General features: G+C 48.9%; 1 protein-coding gene across 1 annotated transcript; it reads left to right on the forward strand.

The window, feature by feature from the left end:
* The first annotated feature begins 9,247 nt into the window (after positions 1-9,247).
* Positions 9,248-22,944, forward strand: HEXA (hexosaminidase subunit alpha). The gene is made up of 14 exons (XM_061999523.1): positions 9,248-9,487; positions 14,718-14,816; positions 15,142-15,207; positions 15,369-15,415; positions 15,758-15,868; positions 17,334-17,435; positions 17,533-17,665; positions 18,663-18,843; positions 19,138-19,224; positions 19,579-19,651; positions 20,118-20,298; positions 20,625-20,715; positions 21,138-21,242; positions 21,736-22,944. Exons 1-14 carry the CDS (start codon positions 9,250-9,252, stop codon positions 21,797-21,799), a joined length of 1,578 nt encoding a protein of 525 aa, XP_061855507.1. The 5' UTR covers positions 9,248-9,249; the 3' UTR covers positions 21,800-22,944.
* Positions 22,945-23,041: the final 97 nt, after the last annotated feature.

Here is a 23,041-nt window from a genome sequence, read left to right on the forward strand (position 1 = left end):
TTTTTAGTGGCGGCCATTGATGGGCGACCAATCTCAAAATTAACTTGGCTCACAGATAAACCAGTATGGATCAATGGCTGCTGAGTAAAGACAAGCCCATCCAGATTCATGAACTAGTAGACAAACAACTAGAAAAAGGACATATTAAGCCATCTACTAGCCTTTGGAACACACTAATTTTCACTATCCCTAAAAAATCAGGGAAATGGCAACTATTACATGATTTAAGGGCTGTAATGCAGGATATGGCTGCTTTACAACCAGGAGTACCCTCTCCTGCAATGATTCAGAAAGAGTGGCCCCTATTAATTATCAACCTAAAGGATTGCTTTTTCACAGTTCCTCTCCATGAGGACGATAGTGAAAAGTTTGCCTCTACGGTGCTATCTCTTAATAAACAAGAGCCAGCAAAATGGTATCAATGGACAGTCTTACCTCAGGGAATTAAAAATTCTCCTGCTATCTGTCAAGCATGTGTCACCTGGGCACTGGCATCACTACAGAAAAAAATATCCTTCTATCTTATTTTAGCATTATATGGACAATATACTAGTTATAGGAAAATATCTGTGTCTGCATCAAATACTGGAAGAAGTGAAGCAACAGTTGGGCATCTCCGCGTTAGTGATTGTGCCAGAAAAGGTACAAATGCATGCCTATTGGGAATATTTAGGTAATATTATCACCAGTGTGCACATTTATCCTCAGAAGGTGGCAATTACAAAAGAAATTGCTAATTTAACAGATGTCCTAAAGCTAATAGGTGATATCCAATGGGTACGAACCATATATGGTATCACAAATGAGGATCTTGTGCCACTTATGCCTTTGTTAAAAGGCTCAGTAGAGGCTGACAGTGCACGAAAACTGTCCCAGGAGCAAAAACAAGCAATAGAAAAAATAGGGGACAAAATAGTCAATAACTACACTCATCAACATGATCCTGACTTGTCTATTGACATTGCTGTGATAAGTCAAAATCAACATGTAATGGCAATTTTGATGCAATGGGACTCAGTAGCAAAAGACCCACTGAAGATTTTGGAATGGATATTTTTACCATGTAATTTAGAAAAAACAATAACTAGAATAGAGGCAATTGCAAAAATAAAAGTAAAGGCCAGAAATGTCTGCTGGAAATAACAGGAATTGAGGCAGACGTCATTTTCATTCCTCTAACAGATGAATTTTTGAACTGGGCGCTGCAGCAGTCTGATGAATTACAATGGGCATTGTTGTCATATCCAGGGACTATAAAAAATCATTATCCAGCCCATAAATTGTGTTCTGCTAAATTTCAAATGGAAGGCCGGCCAATGAGATCAACAGTACCTGTTAAAGGCCTGACTGTATTCACTAATGCAAGTAAGATACAAGCCAAAGCAGGAGTGGTTTGGAGGGAGAGTGGACAATGGCAAAACCTAACTGCTCACTCCCCAGGCAGCTCAGCTCAACTGTTGTAGTTAATGGCTGTGGTTACAGCTTTTGAGAAATGGCCTGATGTTCCATTAAACATCATCTCTGATTCCCACTATGTGGTTGATGCCGTCACTTGATTAGAGCGAGCATTGTTGAAAGAAATCTCTAATCAGCATCGTTATAATTTGTTCGAACGGCTCTGGCGCGGGATAAACGAATGTCGAGCTGCCTGTTATAGTGGACATATTCAAAACCATTCGGGCTTAAAAGATAAGTTTTCAAAAGGCAACCAAATTGTTGACAAGCCAGTGGCAGCTCTTTTATTGATACCTAGGGGGCCAATTATTGACAAATTTTCTCAAGCCCACAGATTTCACAACTTTTTTCATCAAGGTGCAAAGATACTGGCCAAGCAATTTGACCTTACAATATCAGACGCTCAAGGTATCGTTTCTACATGCCCTGCTTGCCAGAATCAAATTGGTCTAGGAGTAGCAGTCAATCCCAGGGGTCTGGTGCCATTAGGAACATGGCAATCTGATGTCACAGTCTGTGCTCCCTTTGGACGCTTTAAACAAATAAATGTAACCATTGGTACCTTTTCAGCGATGGTTTGGGCCACAGCTATAATGAGCGACAGTGCTCGAGATGTTATAAGACATTGGAGGAGTTGTTTCGCAGTCCTTTGCTTCTGCAGGAGTTAAAAACCAATAATGGTTCTGGATATATAGCCAGTAGAACTCATAAGTTTCTGAATTTGTGTGGTGTGAAACATACTACTGGGATGCCAGGTAACTACTGGCCAAGCCATTACTGAACGTACTCACCAAACACTAAAGGGGCTGCTGGAAAAACAAAAAAGGGGGAAAGAGGGGATGAGCCCCCAGGATAGATTAATGAAGGCTATTTATACTATGAATCATTTAAGAATTGTGGCAAACCAGAATGAACAACTGGCACTTACACATTTTGCTCAGATGAGTCAGGATCTGGATTTTACTAATAAACCTAAAGTATGGTGTGAGAACCCCATGCTGGAGAATAGCAAGGACCTGCAGGTCTGTTAACGTGGGGAAGAGGTTACACTTGTGTCATTACAGATCAAGGTCCAGGGTGGATTCCAGCAAAATGGATCAAGCCATAAGTCCTAAAGGACTGCATGGCTGCAAGAACAATGGAAAAAACAACTATGAGGAAAAAAACAATTGATCCACTCTCAATCCATCACCCCATCAAAATGTAAAACCTGTCAACTGTGGTGCCATGCATGTTGTTGTAAATTCTTCCAGCAATCTGTATCTCATCAGGAGAACTGAAGAACTTAACAAGACTGCCAATGGAAACATGGAAGCAGAAGCAGTGTGTTTTCATAGATGAAGAAGATATCTCCGACAGCCTAATAAGCATGCTAAAAAAGAATCTGAAACTGCAATTGAGAAGTGAAAAAAATCAGTTGAGGCACAGGAAATTCATCCTTTCTCTCCAGCATGAGTTTCTTCTGGCAACACATATTAGATGATGTTTATTTTGAATTTATAAAATGGATTTTTATGTTATATTATTCAGCAATGTAGGTATTACTGATCTTTTGTTGTAAACTCATGGCCATGGGTAAAAATACTTATGTTTTCTTGATGTACCTTTGATTTTGAAATGTGTTGCTGAAGGCTGGCTGGTCCAAAAAGAAAAAGGCAGGAATTGTGGATATGAATATGACTTGGACCAGCCAGATACTTCCTTAATGTAAATAAAGATGGCAGGGACAAGTCGATGCAGCTGGCAAGCTACTTCCAATTGTTAGGAATAAGGGCTGCATGTTAATCACTTGAGCTCTGTGTGATCACATGGGCAGAAGCAGTGTATAAGGAAGTAGCATGTAAATGAAGAGTAGCTTTGAGTCAACCTTGCTGGTTACTATGTTGCCTGTGTGTGTTTTTGTACCTGCATTTCCTAGCTTCTCTACATCTTTGGATGAGCATTACTTGCACCATTACAACAGTGCTCTCTCATCTTAAGAAGTCCCTTCTGCTCAACTCCATCTATGCTGAGAAATTAATTTACCACATGCATCTGCTAAACTGTTGAATGGCAGCATCTAGCATGACATGTGGTGGTCAAGGTGGAAATGAAGAGTCATCCTGGGTTTTGAAAAGCACTGCAATATGTGCTTGTGGCTCTGAAAGTAGCCTCTGTACACCAGCCTGCCTCAGACCCCAAAAACATGGATGTTCCTTATGCACTGAGCTATTAGAGAAGGATCTCACTGGACATGGATTTAGGGTCATCTCTAGTTTAGGATGTCCTTTGTGCACATGATGAAGCTCCACCGGTCGTCTTTCCAGTCATTGAGTATTTAAATGCGAGTACTTCTCTGCTCGATGAAATGGGTGCTGGTACCTTGACCTCTCCAGCTCACAGTCCACAGCATGGGGGCTCAGAGGGACACAGCTTCTCTCCCTGTCACCCCCTCGGGGACAGGTATCTCTGGCACAGCAGGGAGAGGTAAAGAAACTCACTCATTCTCCTACAACACTGACTTTGGTTTTGATAGAAAGCCCCATCTGAGGTCACAGCACAGCAAGGCTAGTGGACTGCCACTGCTGCTCGGTGCACCCACGTCCACAGCAGACTTCAGGGTAGTCACTCTGAGAAGAATGATGTCACTACAAAGGAGGAGATCTGTCCTTTTCATCCCATCAGAGCACATACTCCGTCCACACAGACCTGCTACAAGATGGAACAGCCCACAGGTCAGAATCAGCTCATGTAGATGGCCTGCTCCCTGCCAGCAGCTGTGTGATACTATGATGAGCAGTACCATCCCTGAAATACAGTGATATGCAATAGGAGGGTCCACACTTGCAAAGACCCAAGTCTTTGACGCTTACTCCCCCAGGAACACCACTACAACACTGCATGGCTACAACCCTCGTGGTTGCAATCCAAATGCTGTCGTTATTCTACCAAGGATGAAAAGGGAGGTAAACAAGCAAATGGAGAGAGTAAGTTTTTCCAGAAATCCTTTGAGATGTCAAAATTCAAGTCAAAGGCAGTTGCAGGTGCTTCCAGCAGATGATCTGTATTTTCCACACCACCAGCAGGTCCCTTAACCTGGGAGCTGGTTTTATTCAGGAGCAAATATTCTTAGACAGTGTCTCACTGAGAGCAAAGGAAACAGAAAATGCATGTCCTATGAAGGATTTAATGAATAGTTTCCTCCATTCCTCTTTCACTGTCTCATACATTTCTCACCAGCAGAGGAATCTGTATGAAAAACATCCTCCTGATTAAATGCAGAAGCATCCAATGTTAGAGGAAATCAGACAGCATAATAAATGAGTTTAGACCTTAAAAGAAATGCTGTGGAACAAGGAACTGCGCTGACAGCCCAAAGGCTACCTTCATGCCCTAAAGGTAAACAAACCAGAAAGACCCAAGTGTGATACCAGCCAGGTTTTATAACAATTTATGTCAGAACAATTAATTTGGATTTCTACCAAATTAATTACTAGTAGTCAGCAGGTCCTGGTGCAGCAGTTTTCTGCAGAATCCCCCTGCAAGTTGGCTTCCAGCTTTTGCAGTCAAAGCAATGACAAGAGGGATTTGCAGGTACCTCCATAACAGATCTCACCTGTCTGGGGCATACGATGTTCTCAGCCCCCACCTGAGCTTATACACTGGCATTAAAGTGCCTCTCAGTGGGTACATCCCTGCTGTGGGGCTGGCAAGCCAGGTTAGGGCGAGCAGAGTTGCAGTGGGAGAGGACGAGGATGCTCTGAACCTCATGTCTCTATGTTTACTCCCTGTTTGTTCCTTGCTGAACTAGTCTGAAGAGGCCAACTTCCCAGGTGGATATATCACCCTTGAGAAATGCTCCAAGACCACAAGCTGGTCTATTGAAGAGCTACTGAAGAGCATCAGCAACTTAAATACATGCTTAAGCAGTTTTCTTACTTAAAGATGCATTCCCGAATCAGACCGTTAGTCTAGATTAATGCCAGCCAGCTACAGATAAACTTCTCTGAGTCATCCCCAGAGACATCAGGTCTCCTAAAATAGCAGCAACAACAGATTCCACAGAAAGGATTGAATATTTCAACTGCAAGCTATGATCACAATGCTTTACATAAGTGTGGCAAACATGCCACCCTCCCCAGACTGAAATAAAGATTTGCTCCAGGCCAGGGCACTTTTGCATTTCAGTCTCACACGCAGGAAACCACAGCCCTGATGATGCTGCTGACACTGCATGATGTAACATAGCAGCAAACTGTCTTCTTTGGAGATTTTTTTTCTTGCCCTGCAACTTTAATACAGTGAGGAAAAGTCCAGGGGTTATGGAATCAATCAATGTTGTTAGAAAAGTGGTGGGAACTGCTGGTGCTTTGGAGATTTGCACTGCAACAGGCAACAAACTCCATTCAAGACCATAAAGGCTTTGTGTAGACCAAAAACAGCCTGAGGCAACCGGAGGAAAACTTGAACACAAAGAATGTCAAGAGCCATTTTCCCAGGGGTCCAACACAGGTTAGAATATAGACATTCTCTTACATGTCCCTTCTTACCGTGTAATGTGGACAGAGACAGAGCAGGGCCAGTGTCCTGGAGCAATGGTGCTGGAGTCAGAAGAATCGTGAGGAAGCAGCCTGACATGTGCCGTTTTGCTCAACTGGGGTCCTGCCACCTCTCCATAAGGAAAACAAGGTAGAATTGTAGACTGGCAGGAGCTTTAGGACATCAATAGGTTTTAATTACCCCAGTCAGCCTTTCCTGGGATGTCTACCCATGACCCATTGCTCAAAGAGTTCAATTTAAGCTGAAGTCTGGGCAACCACTTTTTTTTTTTTTTTCCCTGAGCTCTCTTGTAGGTGCATCTGCTTTGAGACTTTCCCAGATTGATCTTGGACTTATCTTTGTACCTTGGTTTTGCCAGATGACACCTGGACTGTTGATGGGCCCCAATGCTGCCACCACCATAGTCTGCCTGCCTGGCTGTGGGGCTGCACCCAGCTGCACTCAGTTGTTACCTGGCCCAAGTTGTACCTGCCCATGGTTCCCTTAGGTAGATGGGTGTTCTACAGGGTTGTAGAAGGATGCAGTATTGTGTGTTAAGCTCATGGCAACACTATGTGTCTCTCTTTGGCCCCATTTCTGATGGAGCCCAGCTACCTTAGCCATAAGTGACCCTTAGTCCCCTCCCTGCCTTCCTCAACTTGAGATGCCCTATCAATTTTCACCAGTCTTATTAAGTTCTAACAATCCTGTTTAGAACCAAATCTAAATGTGATTCCCTCTTGCTGCCTGACATCCTTACAACTTCCTCACCTCCATGACACCCCCAGAACTTTCCCTGACCTCACAGGCTCCTTTAGCCCTGGTGAGAACCACTTTCCATCTCTCCAACCATCCTTTCCAGTGCCACAGAAACACCCTCATGGCCTCCCAGCTCTTTTCACCATCTGTCTCCAGCTTTGTGTGTGCTTTTGGAACCGTTGGCAGCAAGTTTCTGGAGGATTTTTCTGTAAAATGCTTTTTTTTTTCCCCCGTTGACCCAAGTTCTCTCTGGGCTGCTCATGTGAAGGACAATCCCTTAAATTCCCCATCAGGCCTTTCTGTGAGTACATCCTGCTCACACAAAGTTGGTTTTCATCTTGTGTTATGATGATGGGACCTTCTCTTGTCATGCTTTCTCCCATGGCATTTGTTTAATTTCCTGCTCGCTCCCCACGCCTGTGGCTTGTCTCCTAGCACTCCTGATAGCTTCAAGTTCTCTGGCAGCTTCTCTGTTTGCTCAGGAGGACAACAGGTTTTTAAAAATTTGATTGAGTTGTTTCCTGTACAAGAGCTGGTAGGGTTGTGCTGGCAATTAGATGGGTAAGAACTGGCCTTAAGAGTCGTTATTTGACTTGGATCTTGCTGAGGAATACAGACCTGGGGGGAAGGGGGTGGGGGGGGGGGGGCGGTGATCTGATGGTGCAGGCAGCAAGATAAAAGAACTCGTGGGAGGCTGAGGGTTTCCTTGCAAAAGCCAAACCTTGTGCAGAAAGCATCTCTGCAACACTTCACTGTGAGGCTCCACCATGGGATAAAGCCCTTTTTATGTACAACCCAACCAATACTTCACCCACCACCTATACAATATCCTTGGAAACCAGCACAATGGCTGATTTACATCCATTATTCATAAAAATATGTGTTACCAACAAAAGATGCCAAAACTCAAAGTCAATCCAAAGCATGATTCTATGTGCATGTTCAGTCACAGCTGGAAAGTGGTATGAGTGAAATAAATGTTTTAGAATCACAGAATCTCAAGGACTGGAAAGGACCTCAAAAGATCATCTAGTCCAACTCCCCTGCCAGAGCAGGACCACCTAGGGTAGATCACACAGGAACTCATCCAGATGGGTTTTTAATGTTTCCAGAGAAGGAGACTCAGCAATCCATTTGGGCAGCCTGTGCCAGTGGTTCGTCACCCTCATCCAACCCCTGATCCATCTGCTGAGATTCACCAAGGGCATCCTCTGGGAAGAGCATAGCAGAAGGGCTCTAAATTCAGAGGGCTGGGGAAGAAATGACCCTTGAGAGGGAGCTTGAGGGGAGCTGTTCTGGATTTATTTCACAGAATCTAGAATTTGGAAGGGATCTCTAGAGATCATCCAAACCAATCTCCCTGCTAAAGAAGGTTCACCTTGATCAGGTCACAGAGGAACGTGTCCAGGTGGGTTTGGAAACCTCCAGAGGAGACCTCACAACCTCTCTGGGCAGCCTGTGCCAGAGCTCCCTCACCTCAACAGCAGTTTCTCCTTAAGTTCCAGTGGAATTTCCTGTGCTTCAGCTTGTCCCTGTTGCCCTTTGTCCTGAAAAGAAACTGGCCTCATTCTCTCAGCACCTATCCTTTAAGTATTTGTAAGCATTGATAAGGTCTCCTCTAAGGCTTCTACAGGTTAAACAGCCATAGCTCCCGCAGCCTTTCCTCGTCAGAGAGATGTTCCAGTCCCCTGATCACCTTGGTAGCCTTCTGCTAGACTCTTCCCAGCAGTTTCCCATCTCTCTTGAACTGAGGAGTCCAGAACTGGTACTCCAGATGTGGCCTCACCAGGTCAGAGAAAAGGGGAAGGATAGTCTCCCTCTTGTCACCCAGACTGCAGCACTAGATGCATGGGGGATCACTCCACCTAACATGCATACCAAGTGACAAAAGCACACTCATTATATACATGAAGAAAGTGAATATTCATATAAATGTAACTGCTTCCCTGCAAGGGTACCGAATTTGGGGAAAGGTCCGTGATGATCGTTCTGAGGTAGACTGTAACTCAGCCTGCCCATATATGGCCACAACTTACAACTTGGCAATTTCTGCTTTTGTCACTCCATCAGCAGAACCAAGATGCTCAGTACTGGCTAATCATGACTGGCTTATCTGGTTTGTGACTAACTACACAAAGGGGTCTCTTCTTCCTGCAGACTTGGTTATCTTGTCGGTATAAGTTTACACAAAGGCGTCTTTCTTCCGTTCTTTGGTATCACCTCGACCTGCTGGCTACACTCTTCCCAGGATGTCTGCTATCCACCAGGACCGCCAGCTGCCTCTCCGAAGAGCTGCCCTCCAGTACGTCACCCGCAGCCTGTCGTGGTGCATGAGGTTGTTCCTCCGCATTTGTAAGGAAAGAGGCGCTGGCTCAGCATGCCGGCGGCCCCGTGACGCGCGGGCCGCGAGGGCGGCGGGCAGCGCGGGGAGGCGGGCCCGGCACCCCCAGCTGCCATTTCGCGGCCGTCCCTCCCGCGGCGGGCGGCGCTGCCCCTCCCTCACCCTGCGGGCGCGACATGGCGGCGGGGTTGCTGCTGCTGCTGCTGCTGGCGGTCGCGCCGGGCCCGGCGGCCGCCGTCTGGCCGCGGCCTCAAGCCGAGCGCTCCCCCCCGGGCGGCGGCCGCTGCTTGCTGCCCCCCCGCCGCTTCCGCTTCGCCTTCGCGGCCGGCTCGGCTGTGGGGCCGGGCTGCGCCGTGCTGGAGGCTGCCTTCCAGCGGTACTGGGCGCTGCTCTTCGCCGCCGCCCGCCCGACCGGTGAGGCGGGGCGGGGGCTGCCGGCGGGGTGGGGGGCTGTGCGGCCTCCCCAGGCGGGGATGAGGGGTCGCCGGAAAGGCGGTTGACCCTTTGACGTGTGGCTTTGTTCGTGAAACCCCGCAAACCCACACCCTCATTTACTTCGGGGGTCGAACCACGGGGTTTGTGTGGCGATCTGCGTTTTGACCGCCTGATCTCGGTTCAGCGGGGACTGATGGCGAGGGAAGATGGCAGCAGTGATGTGGGTGCAGTGGCTCGAGCTGAGCAAAGGGCAGTGTTGCGTTTGTATGTGGAGGGCAATGCCTGTGGCATGCACGTCATAAAATAAAATCTAATCCTGTTTGGCACAGAGAGCACTAATTGTCTTGCATTTCTTTCGAGGAGTTAGAGTCTTGGTATCAAAAGTGTGCTCTTTGACGTTTTATCTCCTCGAGATCATGTTTCATCTCCCCAGCGCTTCATTTTGCTCCTTTTTCTTGGCAGCTGCAGGGAGAGCTGTTGCTGGTCTTGCAATTACTTTATCTTCAGTGCTTTTTGCAGATCTTGACTATTCCCATTTCTACGAGCTCATGGTGTCCTGTGTGAAGCTTTATGTTGAGGAAGAACTCTTGTTGCTTCATGTGTGTTTTTTGCAAGTATGTATTTGTGCCATGGGAGTCTCTGACAAAGGGGAGCTGCAATGTGGCTTTTCTGGCAGAGTTAGTAGCTCTTTGATTCATCCTGAAATTGTATAATATGAGGAAAAGCAAAAGGTTTGAGAGCCTGGGCTTGATTTAGGACAGGTTGTAAAGGTTTCTTGGACCCAGACTTCATGATAGCACCTGTTGCATCTCTAGGATGAAATGCAGGTAATTCCCTGGCTGCGTTCACAGAGGCAGAGACAGGCTGAGGAGCTGGCACACAAAGGTGCTCAGTGCTTTCGTGGGTCTGCAGCAGCCTGAGGTGCTATGTCTGGGGAAATATGAAATGCTTCATTCATCAAAAAGACCTAGTAACTGCCTCCAAGTAAATGTCTGTGTGAACTCTGCCACCCCTGATCAAAGCAGAAGAGGGGTAATGGTGTTGGAAGCTGCTCTGCTTTGTATCAAGCAGATCACACTTTGATAAGGGCAACTTTGAAATGCTGCAAGGAACCCTTTGGCTTATTTTATTTCTTCAACTCTTGTAAGTAGCACTAAAAATAAATTTTTATTTGGGAGCTGAGAAGGCTTCTCTTGGTTTGGGTTGGGGTTTTTTTGGCTGCTAGGAACTAAAACCAGCTGACATCATTATTCACATTTTCCTGTTCTTCTCAGAGGGACCGGGCCAGGCTGGATGGATGAGCTGAGTCAGTTGTATAAGAGTCAACAAAGCTCAGTGCCACGTCTTGCACTTGGGTCACATCAACCCCAAGCAATGCTACAGGCTTGGGGCAAAGGGGATGGAAAGCTGCCAGGATGGAAAGTACATGAGGGTGTTAATAGACGGTGGCTGAACATGAGACAGCAGTGTGCCCAAGTGGCCAAGATGCCAATGGCATCCTGGGGCTTGTATGAGCACTACTGTGGCAAGCAGGACCAGGGCAATGACTGACCTCCTGTACTGGGCACTGATGAGGTGGCACCTCCAGTGCTGTGTTCAGTGTTGGGCTCCTTACTCCAAGAGGGACACTGAGGTGCCGGAACATGTCCAGAGATGGGTAATGGAGCTGGGGAAGGGTCTGGAGAACAAGTCTGATGGGGAGCAGCAGAGAGACCTGGGGGTGTTTAGCCTGGAGACGAGGAGGTTGAGGGGAGAGCTGCTTGGTCTTGCAACCCCCTGACAGAGGGTTGTGGCTCGTGGCCGGGGGGTCAGTCTCTTCTCCCAAGTTACAAGCAACAGAGCAAGAGGGAATTACCTCACATTGTACCAGAGGAGATTTAGATTGGGGATTGGGAGCAATTCTTTCTCTGAAAGGATTGTCAAACCCTGGCACAGCCTGCACAGGGATGTGGTGGAGTGACCATTCCCAGAGGGATTCCAATTACATGTAGATATGGCACTTAAGGACAGAGTTTAGTGGTAGCTGTGGCAGTGCTGGGGGAATGGTTGGGTTCTATGAGCTTAAAGGTTTTTTCCGACCTAAAAAATTCTATCATTCTGTGAAATACGAACATCACATCCCTCAGAGGAACTTCAGTTGATCATGGGATTGAGCTCATACTCGGCACTTTCCATACACCCTGCTTTATGACACTCAGAAACTAATTTTAAGGATTTTTCCCCTTTTTTTTTCCCCCACATGGGTGGTTATTAAGAACAGGCAATGGAAACCCAGGATGGAAGGAAATTGTTTCTATTAGTAGAGAAAATAAATGGCAGAAACAATTTCAGAAAGTTGCTTTGTTAGTTTAATAAGGAAGCAAGATTATGTGCAAACTCTGCATCCATTCTAGACTTCAAGTGTGACAACAGAGACTAAGTTAAGGGGGACATATGGGGGTCTTTTGTCAAGCCCCTGTTCAAAATAGGGCCAAACCTGGAGCTGGAGCCAACTTTGCAGCTGGGTCAAGCTCCTCAGGGCTGTGTCCTGGTGAAATTATATTTGCAAGGGTGGAGAGCTGAGCTCTTGCTGAAGTGTCTGGCTGCTCTCAAGGTAAAGATTTTTATTTTTGTTTTAATTCTCTCTGATTGGAATCTCCCTTGCTGCTCTTTCACTCGTCTTTTATTTTCAAATTGGGCAGCTCTGAAACAAGTCTGGGGGAGACTTGAGACCCCGTATAGAACTCAAGCCAGTGCCCTCCGTCACTGATGCCTTGTTGCTGCCGCTTACCCCTCACAATCATTGTGTTAGGGTTGGCTTCCAGGCCATGACTGTAATTAATTTGCCATGTGCCTTCCCAGACGTCTTTTGAACCATGAACTTCAGGTGTTGTGGCTGATGGGTTGCCAATCCCTGCTGCGCCCATTTGCACTGCCCTCTCAGTGTGAGGATGGTGGTGCCTGCCTGCTCCTTGGCCATGGAGGCCATGTTCAGGTTTAGCAGTGTTTCCCTGGGCAGGTTTAAATATCATGCGTGGTGGTGGTGGGACCATTCACAACAGAAGGAGTATTTCCTGTGTCCCCAGACTAGTGATGGCTGTCCCTGGTAAGCTGTCTGCCTGAGCAGCGGGAGCAGGTCTTGCTGTGCTGGCGTGCCAGCTTACACATCTGTGAGGTTGCCTTGGCTACGAGCTTGTCTGTTACTGGAAGGAAAGCTCAAAACAGAGGGTTATCTTCATGCCATTTCCCTTCTCTCTGCTTTGCTGCTCCTTCACGTTGAAATTTGGGCATATGGCTGCTGTGAGCTTTGGAGCACAGGCTCTCTGCATTTCTCCCAAATGCTGGTGGTCCTACTGTCTCGCTGAAGCCTGCTTGATGTCTGGCTCACTCAAAGCCAAGCTTTTTGGTTCGTAGTGACTTTATTGAGCATTAACTGTCCTGGAAACGCTGTGGGGAAGTAGACAGGGACCTTGGTTGTGATTAGCAGTGTCTCACGCTTCTAACGTGTGCTCCTGTCCCCTGCATCTCAGCTAAGGCTGAACACCTCCCTTTGGAGTTGGGGGAACGACTCCAGTGAAGACTCAGGCCAGAGCATTGTTGGAATAGCTCTTTGTCATGGTTTGGGCCCATCAAGGCACAAAAGACCACAATTAGACTCAAGTACCAAAGAGGTGAGATTTGCCAAAGGACGGGGAGGGATTAATTGTCGCTTAAGGTCCAGGACAAAACAGAGCAGGCTGCTCAGCTTGGGGAAGAAAATAGAAAATCATTTAATGCAACATCAATTAAAACATAACCATAAAACCCCAAAACATAACCAAAATAAAACAACACAGTGGTGCAATGATGAAGAGTCCAACCAGCCCTTTAAGAACACCTCCCCACCCCTCCCCTCCTCCCGGGCTCAGAGCCCTGATCAGATGTCTGTCTCCTCCGCTGATGTATGACTTGGAGGGAAGCAGGGAGTGGGGGTTTCAGTCAGTCTATTCTCAATGTTTTTTGCCATTTGTCTCTCCTCAGGACAGGTGGGCTCCGCACCAGTCCTCCCTGCTCCTCCGCAGGGTACCTCACACATCCAGCAGCTCCAATGTCTGTCCATCCCAAAGGCTGCAGCTCCTCTGTGCCTCTCGTGTGGGGCTGCTCTGGGGCCCGCAGGCTCCAGCACGGCCTGTGCCATGGCCGTCTCCCCACACAGTCCCTCGCCCGTCCGGGCTCACTCACACGGAGCTGCTGGTGGCTCTCAGCCCTGCCATGGCCCTGCATGGGTTGCAGGGGTACAGCCTGTGTTCTCACCACGGCTTGCAGAGGGGTCTCTGGTCTAGTGCTTCTCCTTCCTCTGTCTCTGACTGTGGGGTCCGTGTGGTCGCCTCCATTTTGTATCACTCTTACACCTCCTGCCAGCACTTCAAATTCCCGTCCCTAAATAGTGATTGCAGAGGCGCCAGACTGGCCCAGCCGGGCCAGAGGTGAGTCCAAGAACTCTTTACTGTGCCTGCACTGCAACCCCCTTCCCTTGTTACCAAGCAAAAGCAGCTCCTTGCTAAACCATGACACTCTTTCAGATAGGGAAGCTTGGTCAGAGCTCCTGCTCGGGATCTGAATGTGACTGGGTTTATTTTCCAGCCATTGTGCCTGGAACTTCCTGTCCAGAATTAGTTGGGAGCCTTTCTATGCTGGCCAAGACCTTTCAGTGGCTTCTAACTCAGACTAACTCTGCAGTATGCTTGGATTCCTTCTCCACCTTTTTTTACAAGGTTTCTTTACTTTCTTGGAAGTGTCGGTAGGGCAGCAGAGCTCTTGAGTTCATGCCTTCTTTCTAGTGCTGAGGGAGTTTGGAAACATGAAGCTTTTCATCCCACTTGGAGAAAACTGCAGTTGCAGCTGTTGCTTAGAGCAGGGGCTGATGTTCAGGAAGCCTTGAGGGTGCTGCTAGACCATATTCTGATAGTTCTCCTCTTCTGTGTACTCCTTTAAGCTTCTACTGCAAAGCCTTCCGTGGGGGCTTCCTCACCAGCAGAAGGTTCAGATCATCTTATGTGCTCCTGGTTGCCTGTGTTGAAAGAAGCCACTGCTGAACACCCCTGTGCCTGCTCTGGGGGGAAGGAAGGGGTGCAGATTTCTGCCATATATGTTAAAGTCCATGTGCTCCTGTGCCTCCATTGCTAACCAGACTGGGAGTTGGGAAGAGAGCCAGGGTGGGCTTGATGACTGTGGTCTGTGTCTCCTGCAGAGAGCAAGCAGCTTGGGGAGACACCCTGCACACAACTCCTCGTCTTTGTTGCCACACCGGGCTGCGATGGGTTTCCCAGCCTGGACTCCAAGGAAAGCTGTGAGTGTCAGGGTTGGGAGTGGGAGGGAGTGAATGGAACAGGAGGGTGGCTGTATTTGTGCCCATCACTTGAAAATAGCGCTGTGCAGCACTTACCCCAATGTTGGGAACTTACTTGAGTATGCTGGTAAAGCAGTGGGAGAGGTTTCAAACAAGAAAACAAGCGCAAAAGTTGGTTCTCTGAGATTCCAGGGCACAGTCTTCTATCAATACCCCTGCCTGGTGCCACTGCAACCCTGTAGCTGGGTCTGTCATGGCCTGTTGCAGCCTGTGATGGATTATGGGACCTAATGTCAGCACTGGCCTCTCTGATGCTGTGTTTCAGATAAGCTGTTTGTCTCAGAAGGCTCCTTGCTGCTCTCTGCAGATGCTGTCTGGGGAGCTCTCAGAGGTGAGGCATGCTTTCTGTGGGGCATTCCCACTCTCCCTGCCTCAGGCCTATGGGGATATCTCTCTCTGCCTCTCTCTTTCCATGGACTTATTTGTTAATTGAGCTCTGTTCCTTTGGGGGAATCTGTGCTGAGAAAGGTACTCTGTGTGGTTTTCCTGCAGGCCTGGAAACATTTAGCCAGCTTGTTGGGAGAGATGAGAATGGCACGGTGAGTCCTGGTCTCATCTCCTGTGGACAGAGGGCTCTCCATAATGCTTCTGCTTCCATGGGGAAAAGCTGAGGATTGCTGGGATTCTCAAGATGAGGGGGTACCAGCAGTGCAGCACAATCTTGCCAATGGCCAAGTAGAGATTAATGAATCTAGCTGGTTCCCTGCCTCCTGAGTGAGGAAAGCATTGCAGCTCCTCCTGGCTAGCTTGCACTGTGGGCAGTGAGGGTACCCTTCCTCGTCCCAACAGCCCTAAGGACAAAAGTCATCCTTATTGCCTCCTGCTAATGGCTGTATTGCCTGAAGCCCTGTTCCCTTCTTGCTTATGTTCTCTGTGTGCAGTACTACATAAACAAGACAGAAATTGTGGACTTTCCCCGCTTCCCTCACCGGGGCCTGCTGCTGGACACCTCTCGTCACTTCTTGCCTCTGAGAGCCATCCTGGAAACTCTGGTAGGGAGCCTGTACTGGGAGATATGGTATGGTCGAGTGTCCCTTCCTCTGCCACAGCTGAAGGCTCCTTGAGTGGCCTGGAGGGCTTTGGGGTTTTTGCTCCTTTCAGAAGATCCTAGGAGCTGTCTAATGCATGGGCCACTGTATCTACATCTCATTGAGGAAGAACTTGTCAAACTTAAGCTTTTTGAGCAAAACTGGCTTACTGGTCCCTAGATGAAGCAGTGGGATGGCAGCATGCCCTCAGTTCTCAAAATACAGGTGTGCATCATGGAAAAATGCTTCTGTGCTGTAGTTCCTTCCCAGTGCCCATGGCTGTGTTTAATTCCGGTGTCACTTTTAACTGCCTCATATAGGTTATTTCTCAGCTCCATTTGTAAATAGGGTAAAAAAGAAAACCCTGAGGCATCTTGGATTTGTACAATCCAGATAACTTTCTGAGGCTGGGTTGTTTCCGAGGCAAGGGAAAACACTGGCTTCTTCTGAGCCACGTCAGACAACGATGGGCTGTGGTTCTGTGTTTGTCCCAAGTAGACACAGACCTCTGGGTCTCCACCGTTGTCTCAGTCGTAGGGAGAACAGGATTTTATTGCAAGCGGAAACACTACTCTGCAGCTCTTTGCGGTGCTAGTGTGTTTGAAGAGAGATGTCTAAATCTCTCTCAGATACTGGGGAGCATCTGATCACTCTGCTTGTTTTGTCATTTTGGAGCACAGGGTCCTCAGGCCCTTTCCATTGCAAGCTATCTGACCTTTCATAACAGACAGGGCATCTTCACCTGAGGACCCTGGTTGATAATAAACTAACCATGAGCCAGCAATGTGCCCTCGTGGCCAAGAAGGCCAATGGCATCCTGGGATGCATCAAGAAGAGTGTGGCCAGCAGGTCAAGGGAGGTTCTGCTCTCCCTCTACTCTGCCCTGGTGAGGCCTCATCTGGAGTCCTGTGTCCAGTTCTGGGCTCCTCAGCTCAAGAGGGACAGAGAACTTCTGGAGAGAGTCCAGTGCAGGGCCACCAAGATGATCAGGGGACTGGAACATCTTTCATACGAGGAAAGGCTGCGGGGACTGGGGCTGTTTAGTCTGGAGGAGGCTGAGGGGGCATCTCATTAACATTTATAAATATCTAAATAGTGGGTGTCAGGAGGTTGGGGCATCCCTTTTTTCTGTAGTAGCTAGCAACAGGACAAGGGGTAATGGGATGAAGTTGGAACACAAAAAGTTCCACTTAAATATAAGAAAAAACTATTTCACTGTTCAGGTGAGGGAGCCCTGGCACAGGCTGCCCAGAGGGGTTGTGGAGTCTCCTTCCTTGGAGTTCCTTCAAGACCCACCTGGACATGTTGCTGTGTGACCTGACCTAGGTGGACCTGCTTTGACAGGGGGTTTGGACTAGATGATCTCTAAAGGTCCCTTCCAACCCTACCATTCTATGATCCTCTGATCTCTATTCCCTTTCCTTCCCAGGATGTCATGGCTTACAACAAGTTCAATGTGTTTCACTGGCACATTGTGGATGACCCATCTTTCCCCTACGAGAGCTTGACCTTTCCAGAGCTCAGCAAGCAGGTAACCCACCTTGATCACTGTGTAGGGCCAAGCCTAGGACAAGCAGATCCCTCCCTCAGCACCGAACAAGACACTGAGCTTTCCTGTGTTCCCTCAGGGAGCCTTCAACGCCATGACCCACGTGTACACAGCCAGGGACGTGCAGACAGTGATTGAATACGCTCGACTGCGCGGCATCAGAGTCGTTGTGGAGTTTGACACTCCTGGGCACACTCTCTCCTGGGGTCCAGGTGAGGAGCAGCCCCTGCCTGCTGCTGCTGTGAGACTTGGAGTTGTACGGGAGGAAGACAGGGACTCTACAACCCAGATCCTGACAGCCAGGTGTGGGCAGCCATGTCCTACAGGCTGGCTTGGAGGACGAGCAAACCGTTGTCTGAGGGAAGTAGGACCTAATGGTCCAGCTTCTGGAACAATATTCAAAGGGAAAACATTTCCATCTATTCTTGGGTCCAATCTGGTGACTTTTTGGGAGTGTCTGCTCTGCCAAAAGCAACATCATGGGCGATTACCAGGATCTTGGGCTTAACTAAGCTGTGCCCCAATCCTAACGTGCTGCTTCCTGCTCTGAGGCTGGCAGATGTCTCCTCTCCCATGTCTGAAAGTATCAGAAGCTCCAGGAAAACATTGCTTTGTCTTGCTCTCTCCTTCCCCTGCTTCCAGGTGCCATGTTCTGCACTGAGTATGACCTGTGTATGTGGTCTCAGCCAAAACTGGGGCTGCCTCTCCTTTCATGCCTGCAATGGGTGCATGGAGCTGGGGAGGGTGCTGGGAACTGCACTGATACTATCTTTCCCCACCAGCTCTGTGGTTTCCTGTAGGAATGTCCCCAAAAAGCAGTGGAGAAAGATACCAAAGGCAAACCTGGGAAGGACGGAAACTGCAAGGATTTAGTGTGTCTGTGTCCCATCATCAGAGTAGCTGTTGCAAAGGGGGAAAAAGGGGTGTCCAGCCTAAAAGGCTCAAGTCCTGATCTCATCTGGGAGTGCATGTTTGGGGAGGCAGTGGATGTGTGTGGTAGGAGCACAAGCTGAGCACAGAACACAGATCCCTTGCCAACAGATAGGGCTTCTGTGTTCTACTGCTGTGGTTGTGCCTCATGCACAGTGCCTGGGTCTTCTGTCCTCATGGCAGGCAATGACCAGTGCTGAGGAGGGCCTATGGGGGTGTATGAGACCACGTGGCTGCATTTAGCCCCTTCCTTAGAGGTCTCTGTTTGTTCTGACGCAGGTGCTCCAGGCCTCCTGACTCCCTGCTATTTGGGCAAGGATCCTTCTGGGACCTATGGGCCCATCAACCCCATCCTTAATAGCACCTATCAGTTTATGACCAGTTTGTTTCAAGAGGTCAGCACTGTGTTCCCAGACTTCTTTCTGCACCTCGGTGGTGATGAGGTGGACTTTACATGCTGGTGAGTCTGAGAGTAGTCTGGATGAAAACTGGGGGGACATACCTGAGACTGGAGTCTCAGCCCATTGCTTTTTGGTCCTGGCCATCTGCAGATCTTTGGTGTTCTCCTCCCCTGGGCTCTCTGTGTTGGTTCCTGGGGTTTCTCATGTTCATGGTGACACTGTTTGTGGGAGGCTGCTGGTGCTGTCACAACCACAGCTCTTGGAATGCCTGGGCTAGAAGGACTTGTCCATGTCTTAGCCTTATTCCAAAGCTCAGTTTGCAGTGCTTTGATTCTCCTCTCTTTGGTACACAGGAAATCCAATCCAAAAATTTGTGCCTTCATGAAGGAGATGGGCTTTGGTGAAGATTACAAAAAATTAGAGTCGTTCTACATCCAGAGGTAAAGACAGTTGTATCCCGGACCTGAAGCTGCAGTATGTGACCAGCATAAATATCTGCTGCTGCCTTGGGGACACCAAATCTCCTCTTCCAGGAGCATGCTCATGTAGGCATGTCTCCCTGACACCAAAGGGAGTAGCCTAGCTGCATTTTATTGGGAGATTGGCCACAAAAAAGCCTGGGAGGAGAAAGAAGCCCCTTGAGGGGCCATGCTTTCTCCATTCTCCTTCAGGAGTACCTTCGTGTCCCACTGCAGTGTTGGGAATATTGATGCTACTGCTTTGGCTCTGTACAACCGGTATAGAGGGGACTGTAGTTGAGATGACCTGAAACTCCCTCTTTTCTTCCATTCCAGGCTTCTGGACATTATCTCTTCCCTTGGCAAAGGTTGTATTGTGTGGCAGGAGGTGTTTGACAATGGAGTGAAGGTGAGAACTGCCTGCTTTCCAGAACACAGTCACCTGTGCTGAGGTGAGGAGTGCCAGCACCGCAGCCAGACAGGCCAGTGTGCTGGGGATGCCATGCTGTGGCTGGCAGGGAGTACTCTGTTGTGGGACAGAGGTAGATCTGGCGATGGTGCTGCCAGCAAGCTGCCTTCATGGTGGCTTTGTCACACTGCTGTCAACGATCTCTTCCCTCCAAGGTCTTGTATATACACCTGCAAGAGGCAGGTTTTAACCCTGCTGAGGACACTGCAAATGAACTTATCCCTCCTACTGTTGCTTCAGCAAACCAAGTGGGAAGTGGCTCAAAAGTCAAGCCCAAGTCTTCCTCACTTTCCTTTTGGGGGATGTTTGGAGCTGTGGACATGTCAGGGCACTCTGCTTGCAGGGGAAGGTGGTGTTCTTGTTGCTGCACTGATAATGGTTCATGGGGTTCACGTGTGCTCTTCAGGTGAGGCCAGACACCGTTGTCCATGTGTGGAAGGAGAACTCCACACCATACATGCAGGAGATGGCAAATGTCACCAAGGCTGGTTACCAGGCACTGCTCTCTGCCCCCTGGTACCTCAACCGCATCTCCTATGGGCAGGACTGGATGGCGGCCTACCAGGTGGAGCCTTTGAAGTTTGAAGGTATGTTCCTGTCTCCCCTTTCTGTAGGGCAACCAACTTGTCCCTTGGAGCTAGCACCAGAGCTGTCTGTTTTGCTGATCCATCCTTACTGCTAGTGTGAAGGTGCATGGGTGACCATGTCTTTGGTTCCTGTGTTGTGTCCTGTTCCCTTGCTGCCAGCAGAAAACAACCCTCCTCACCCAGGGTTTGAAGCAGGGGCTTCAAGAAGGGCAAATTATTGCTTCCATACCTGAGCCACTAACTGCTGTTGTAGGTGCCTCTAGGGGCAGAGTGATAAGTCACCCCGTTCAGCCCATCACCTGAATGCTGTGTCTGTCCTCTGGCAGGCAGCCCCGAGCAGAAAGACCGGGTGATCGGCGGAGAGGCGTGCATGTGGGGGGAGTATGTGGATGTCACTAACCTGGCCCCCAGGCTCTGGTAAGAACAGCCGTGGGGAGGTGAGCTGGAGTTGCATGGTGTAGGGCTCAGGCCCCTTTCCTTGGCCACTGTGCAGTGTCTAACAAATGCTGCAGGTTTGATCTGCGTGTGGTTCTGGTCCTTGTCCCCTGACAGTGCCTCTGTGCTGATAACAGATTGACTGAGGCTTAAATGAAGGGTTTTTTGATGGTAACATGCTCTTGTATGATCTGCTGCTGCAACTAGTACATTCTAGTGCTGGTCTCTGTTCTGTCACCTTGCTCCACTTCTGAGCCACACGTGTCTAGGAGTGGACCTTTCGATGCCGTGTGCCTTTGTGTGCTGAGGAGTGTTGATCAGGAAAGTGTTTGGGAGCTCAGAACTTCGTGTGAGAAGCTTTTCAACTCCCCCCTGACCTGTCTACCTGTCCCTTGTTCCTCAAGGCCAAGAGCTGGGGCTGTAGCCGAGAGACTGTGGAGTAACGCAACAGTCAGGGACCTGCAAGATGCCTACATGCGGCTGACTGACTTCCGCTGCAAGCTCCTTGGGTAACTGTCCTCCCTTGCTGCTGGGCACTGGCTCACAGGGCACTGCAAAGGCCACCCCTCTGGGGCCTGACTTTGGGCAGGGCAGCAAGGGCAGAGTGGGCTTTCCCTAGAGCAAAATTACCTTTATTTTCATTGAAAATCCCAAGCTTTTCTCTTGCCTGTGTGTGGGCAGAGCTTGTTTTGTGCAGTGCTGGAAGAGAGCCTCTGCTTCTGGCATGTGCTGGTGCCTCTGCTGAGGAGAGGGCTTATACTGAGGAAGGGGGACCCATCAGCTATTGCCACCCTTCCTGTAGCATCAGCTTCTCCAGAAAACCTGTGCCCACCCCATGCTCCCTCACACGTGTGAGCAAAAACCAAGTCTATAGGCACGGAACGAGACCTACTTCCTCCTTGTCACACCTGGAAGGGGCAGCACTACCCACGCCCCATGCCCCCCTGAGCATTCGGCCCTGGCAGCAGGCTCTGTGTGACACCATCTCTGCTCTTTTTCCAGGCGTGGTGTCCAGGCACAACCTCTCTACACAGGATACTGTGAAAATGAGTTTGGTGGACTTTGAAGGGAGAGTCACGCTGCCCTCGGTCGCAGTGCATGCAGGAGGAAGGATCCTCTCTCAAAAGCTGCTGGCTTGGCAGAGGGGCCCCTTCCTGCCCGCAGCTTCTGCTATTGCTCTGTTGCAATGAACTTTTTTTTTTCCTTAGCATGTACTTTCCACTTTTTCCCCCCTTTCTTTCTATTTTTATTTCTTTAAATCTATAAATAAATTGCCTCAAAGAGGAAAAAGGTGCACTTTCATGCTCAGATGAGACTTGGGAGATCGTGCAAGGGTTATTGTTAGCAGGCTCGCTCCAGAGGTGCTGGTGGAGGGGCATCTGGCCATGCCTCACGCTGGTGGCCCTGGAGCCCGCTGGGCACCTGCTCAGCTGGATGAGCTATGTTTAGTCTGTGCTGCTCTCCCAGTCCCCATCCCTGCAGAGAGAAGGGGTTAAGAAGGTGTGGACTTTTTTTGACTTTGACCTCCCACTGTCCACACCTAACAATGCACTATTTGCATGGTGGCCTTGGTTTTGCTTCCGTGACCTTCCACACACCAGTGGTCAAGGTGGTAGTGGTGGTGGTGGCCCTGTCCTTGCTCTGGCTTTTCTTTCCCTGCCTGTGTCCAGATAGGAGGCTTACCTGCAAGCCACCGTCTCTGCTGACTGCAGCTCTCCCTGCTGCCACCTTCCTTCTCTGGCTTCTCCTGAGAAGACACTCTGAAGCCTCTCCAAAGACACTTCAGACCCTCTGAGTTGAGCACTGCTCAGTTCCTCAACCTCCTGCCACCTGTGCTCAGGATTTGGCCAACTAATTCATCTTTCTCTTCCTCTCTTGTCCTCGGGGTGGAAAGCTCAGCTCTAGGTCTTCTCTGCTCAAAAGGGATGGAGATGGGATAGCATTTTACTTGGAGAAGAAACTGATGATGCTGATGTCCTACAGAACTGGGACAGACACAGTTCTTGTCCTTTGACAGCTGGGGTTGCTGTGCTGGAAACACTGCCCAGCTGCACCAAGGGGCTCTCTCAAGGAGATATCCACACTGATGGGACTGCTGTGTGTCTGCTTTGGCCTTAAATGAGTGATGTTATGGATGGAAGCCTTTTACTGTTGAACTTAATTTTAAAAATGGGGAATTAACTTTGAATGTAAAATACACAGAAATCATCAGGTGTTGCGTTTCTTTACCTTCCTGTGAAAGGATAATTAATTAAACTGTGACACACCTTTAAGGGGGGGAAAAAAGAGGATGAAGCCCACCTACCTC

This window comes from Colius striatus, chromosome 7 (genome assembly GCF_028858725.1).
Source record: "Colius striatus isolate bColStr4 chromosome 7, bColStr4.1.hap1, whole genome shotgun sequence".
Taxonomy (NCBI): domain Eukaryota; kingdom Metazoa; phylum Chordata; class Aves; order Coliiformes; family Coliidae; genus Colius; species Colius striatus.

Excerpts from the sequence above, each read along its gene's own strand:
- HEXA (XM_061999523.1), top strand. The coding sequence starts at position 9,250 with ATGGCGGCGGGGTTGCTGCTGCTGCTGCTGCTGGCGGTCGCGCCGGGC. Across the intron at positions 17,666-18,662 it reads CACTCTCTCCTGGGGTCCAG|GTGCTCCAGGCCTCCTGACT; the intron begins GTGAGGAGCAGC and ends GTTCTGACGCAG. Across the intron at positions 18,844-19,137 it reads GAGGTGGACTTTACATGCTG|GAAATCCAATCCAAAAATTT; the intron begins GTGAGTCTGAGA and ends TTTGGTACACAG.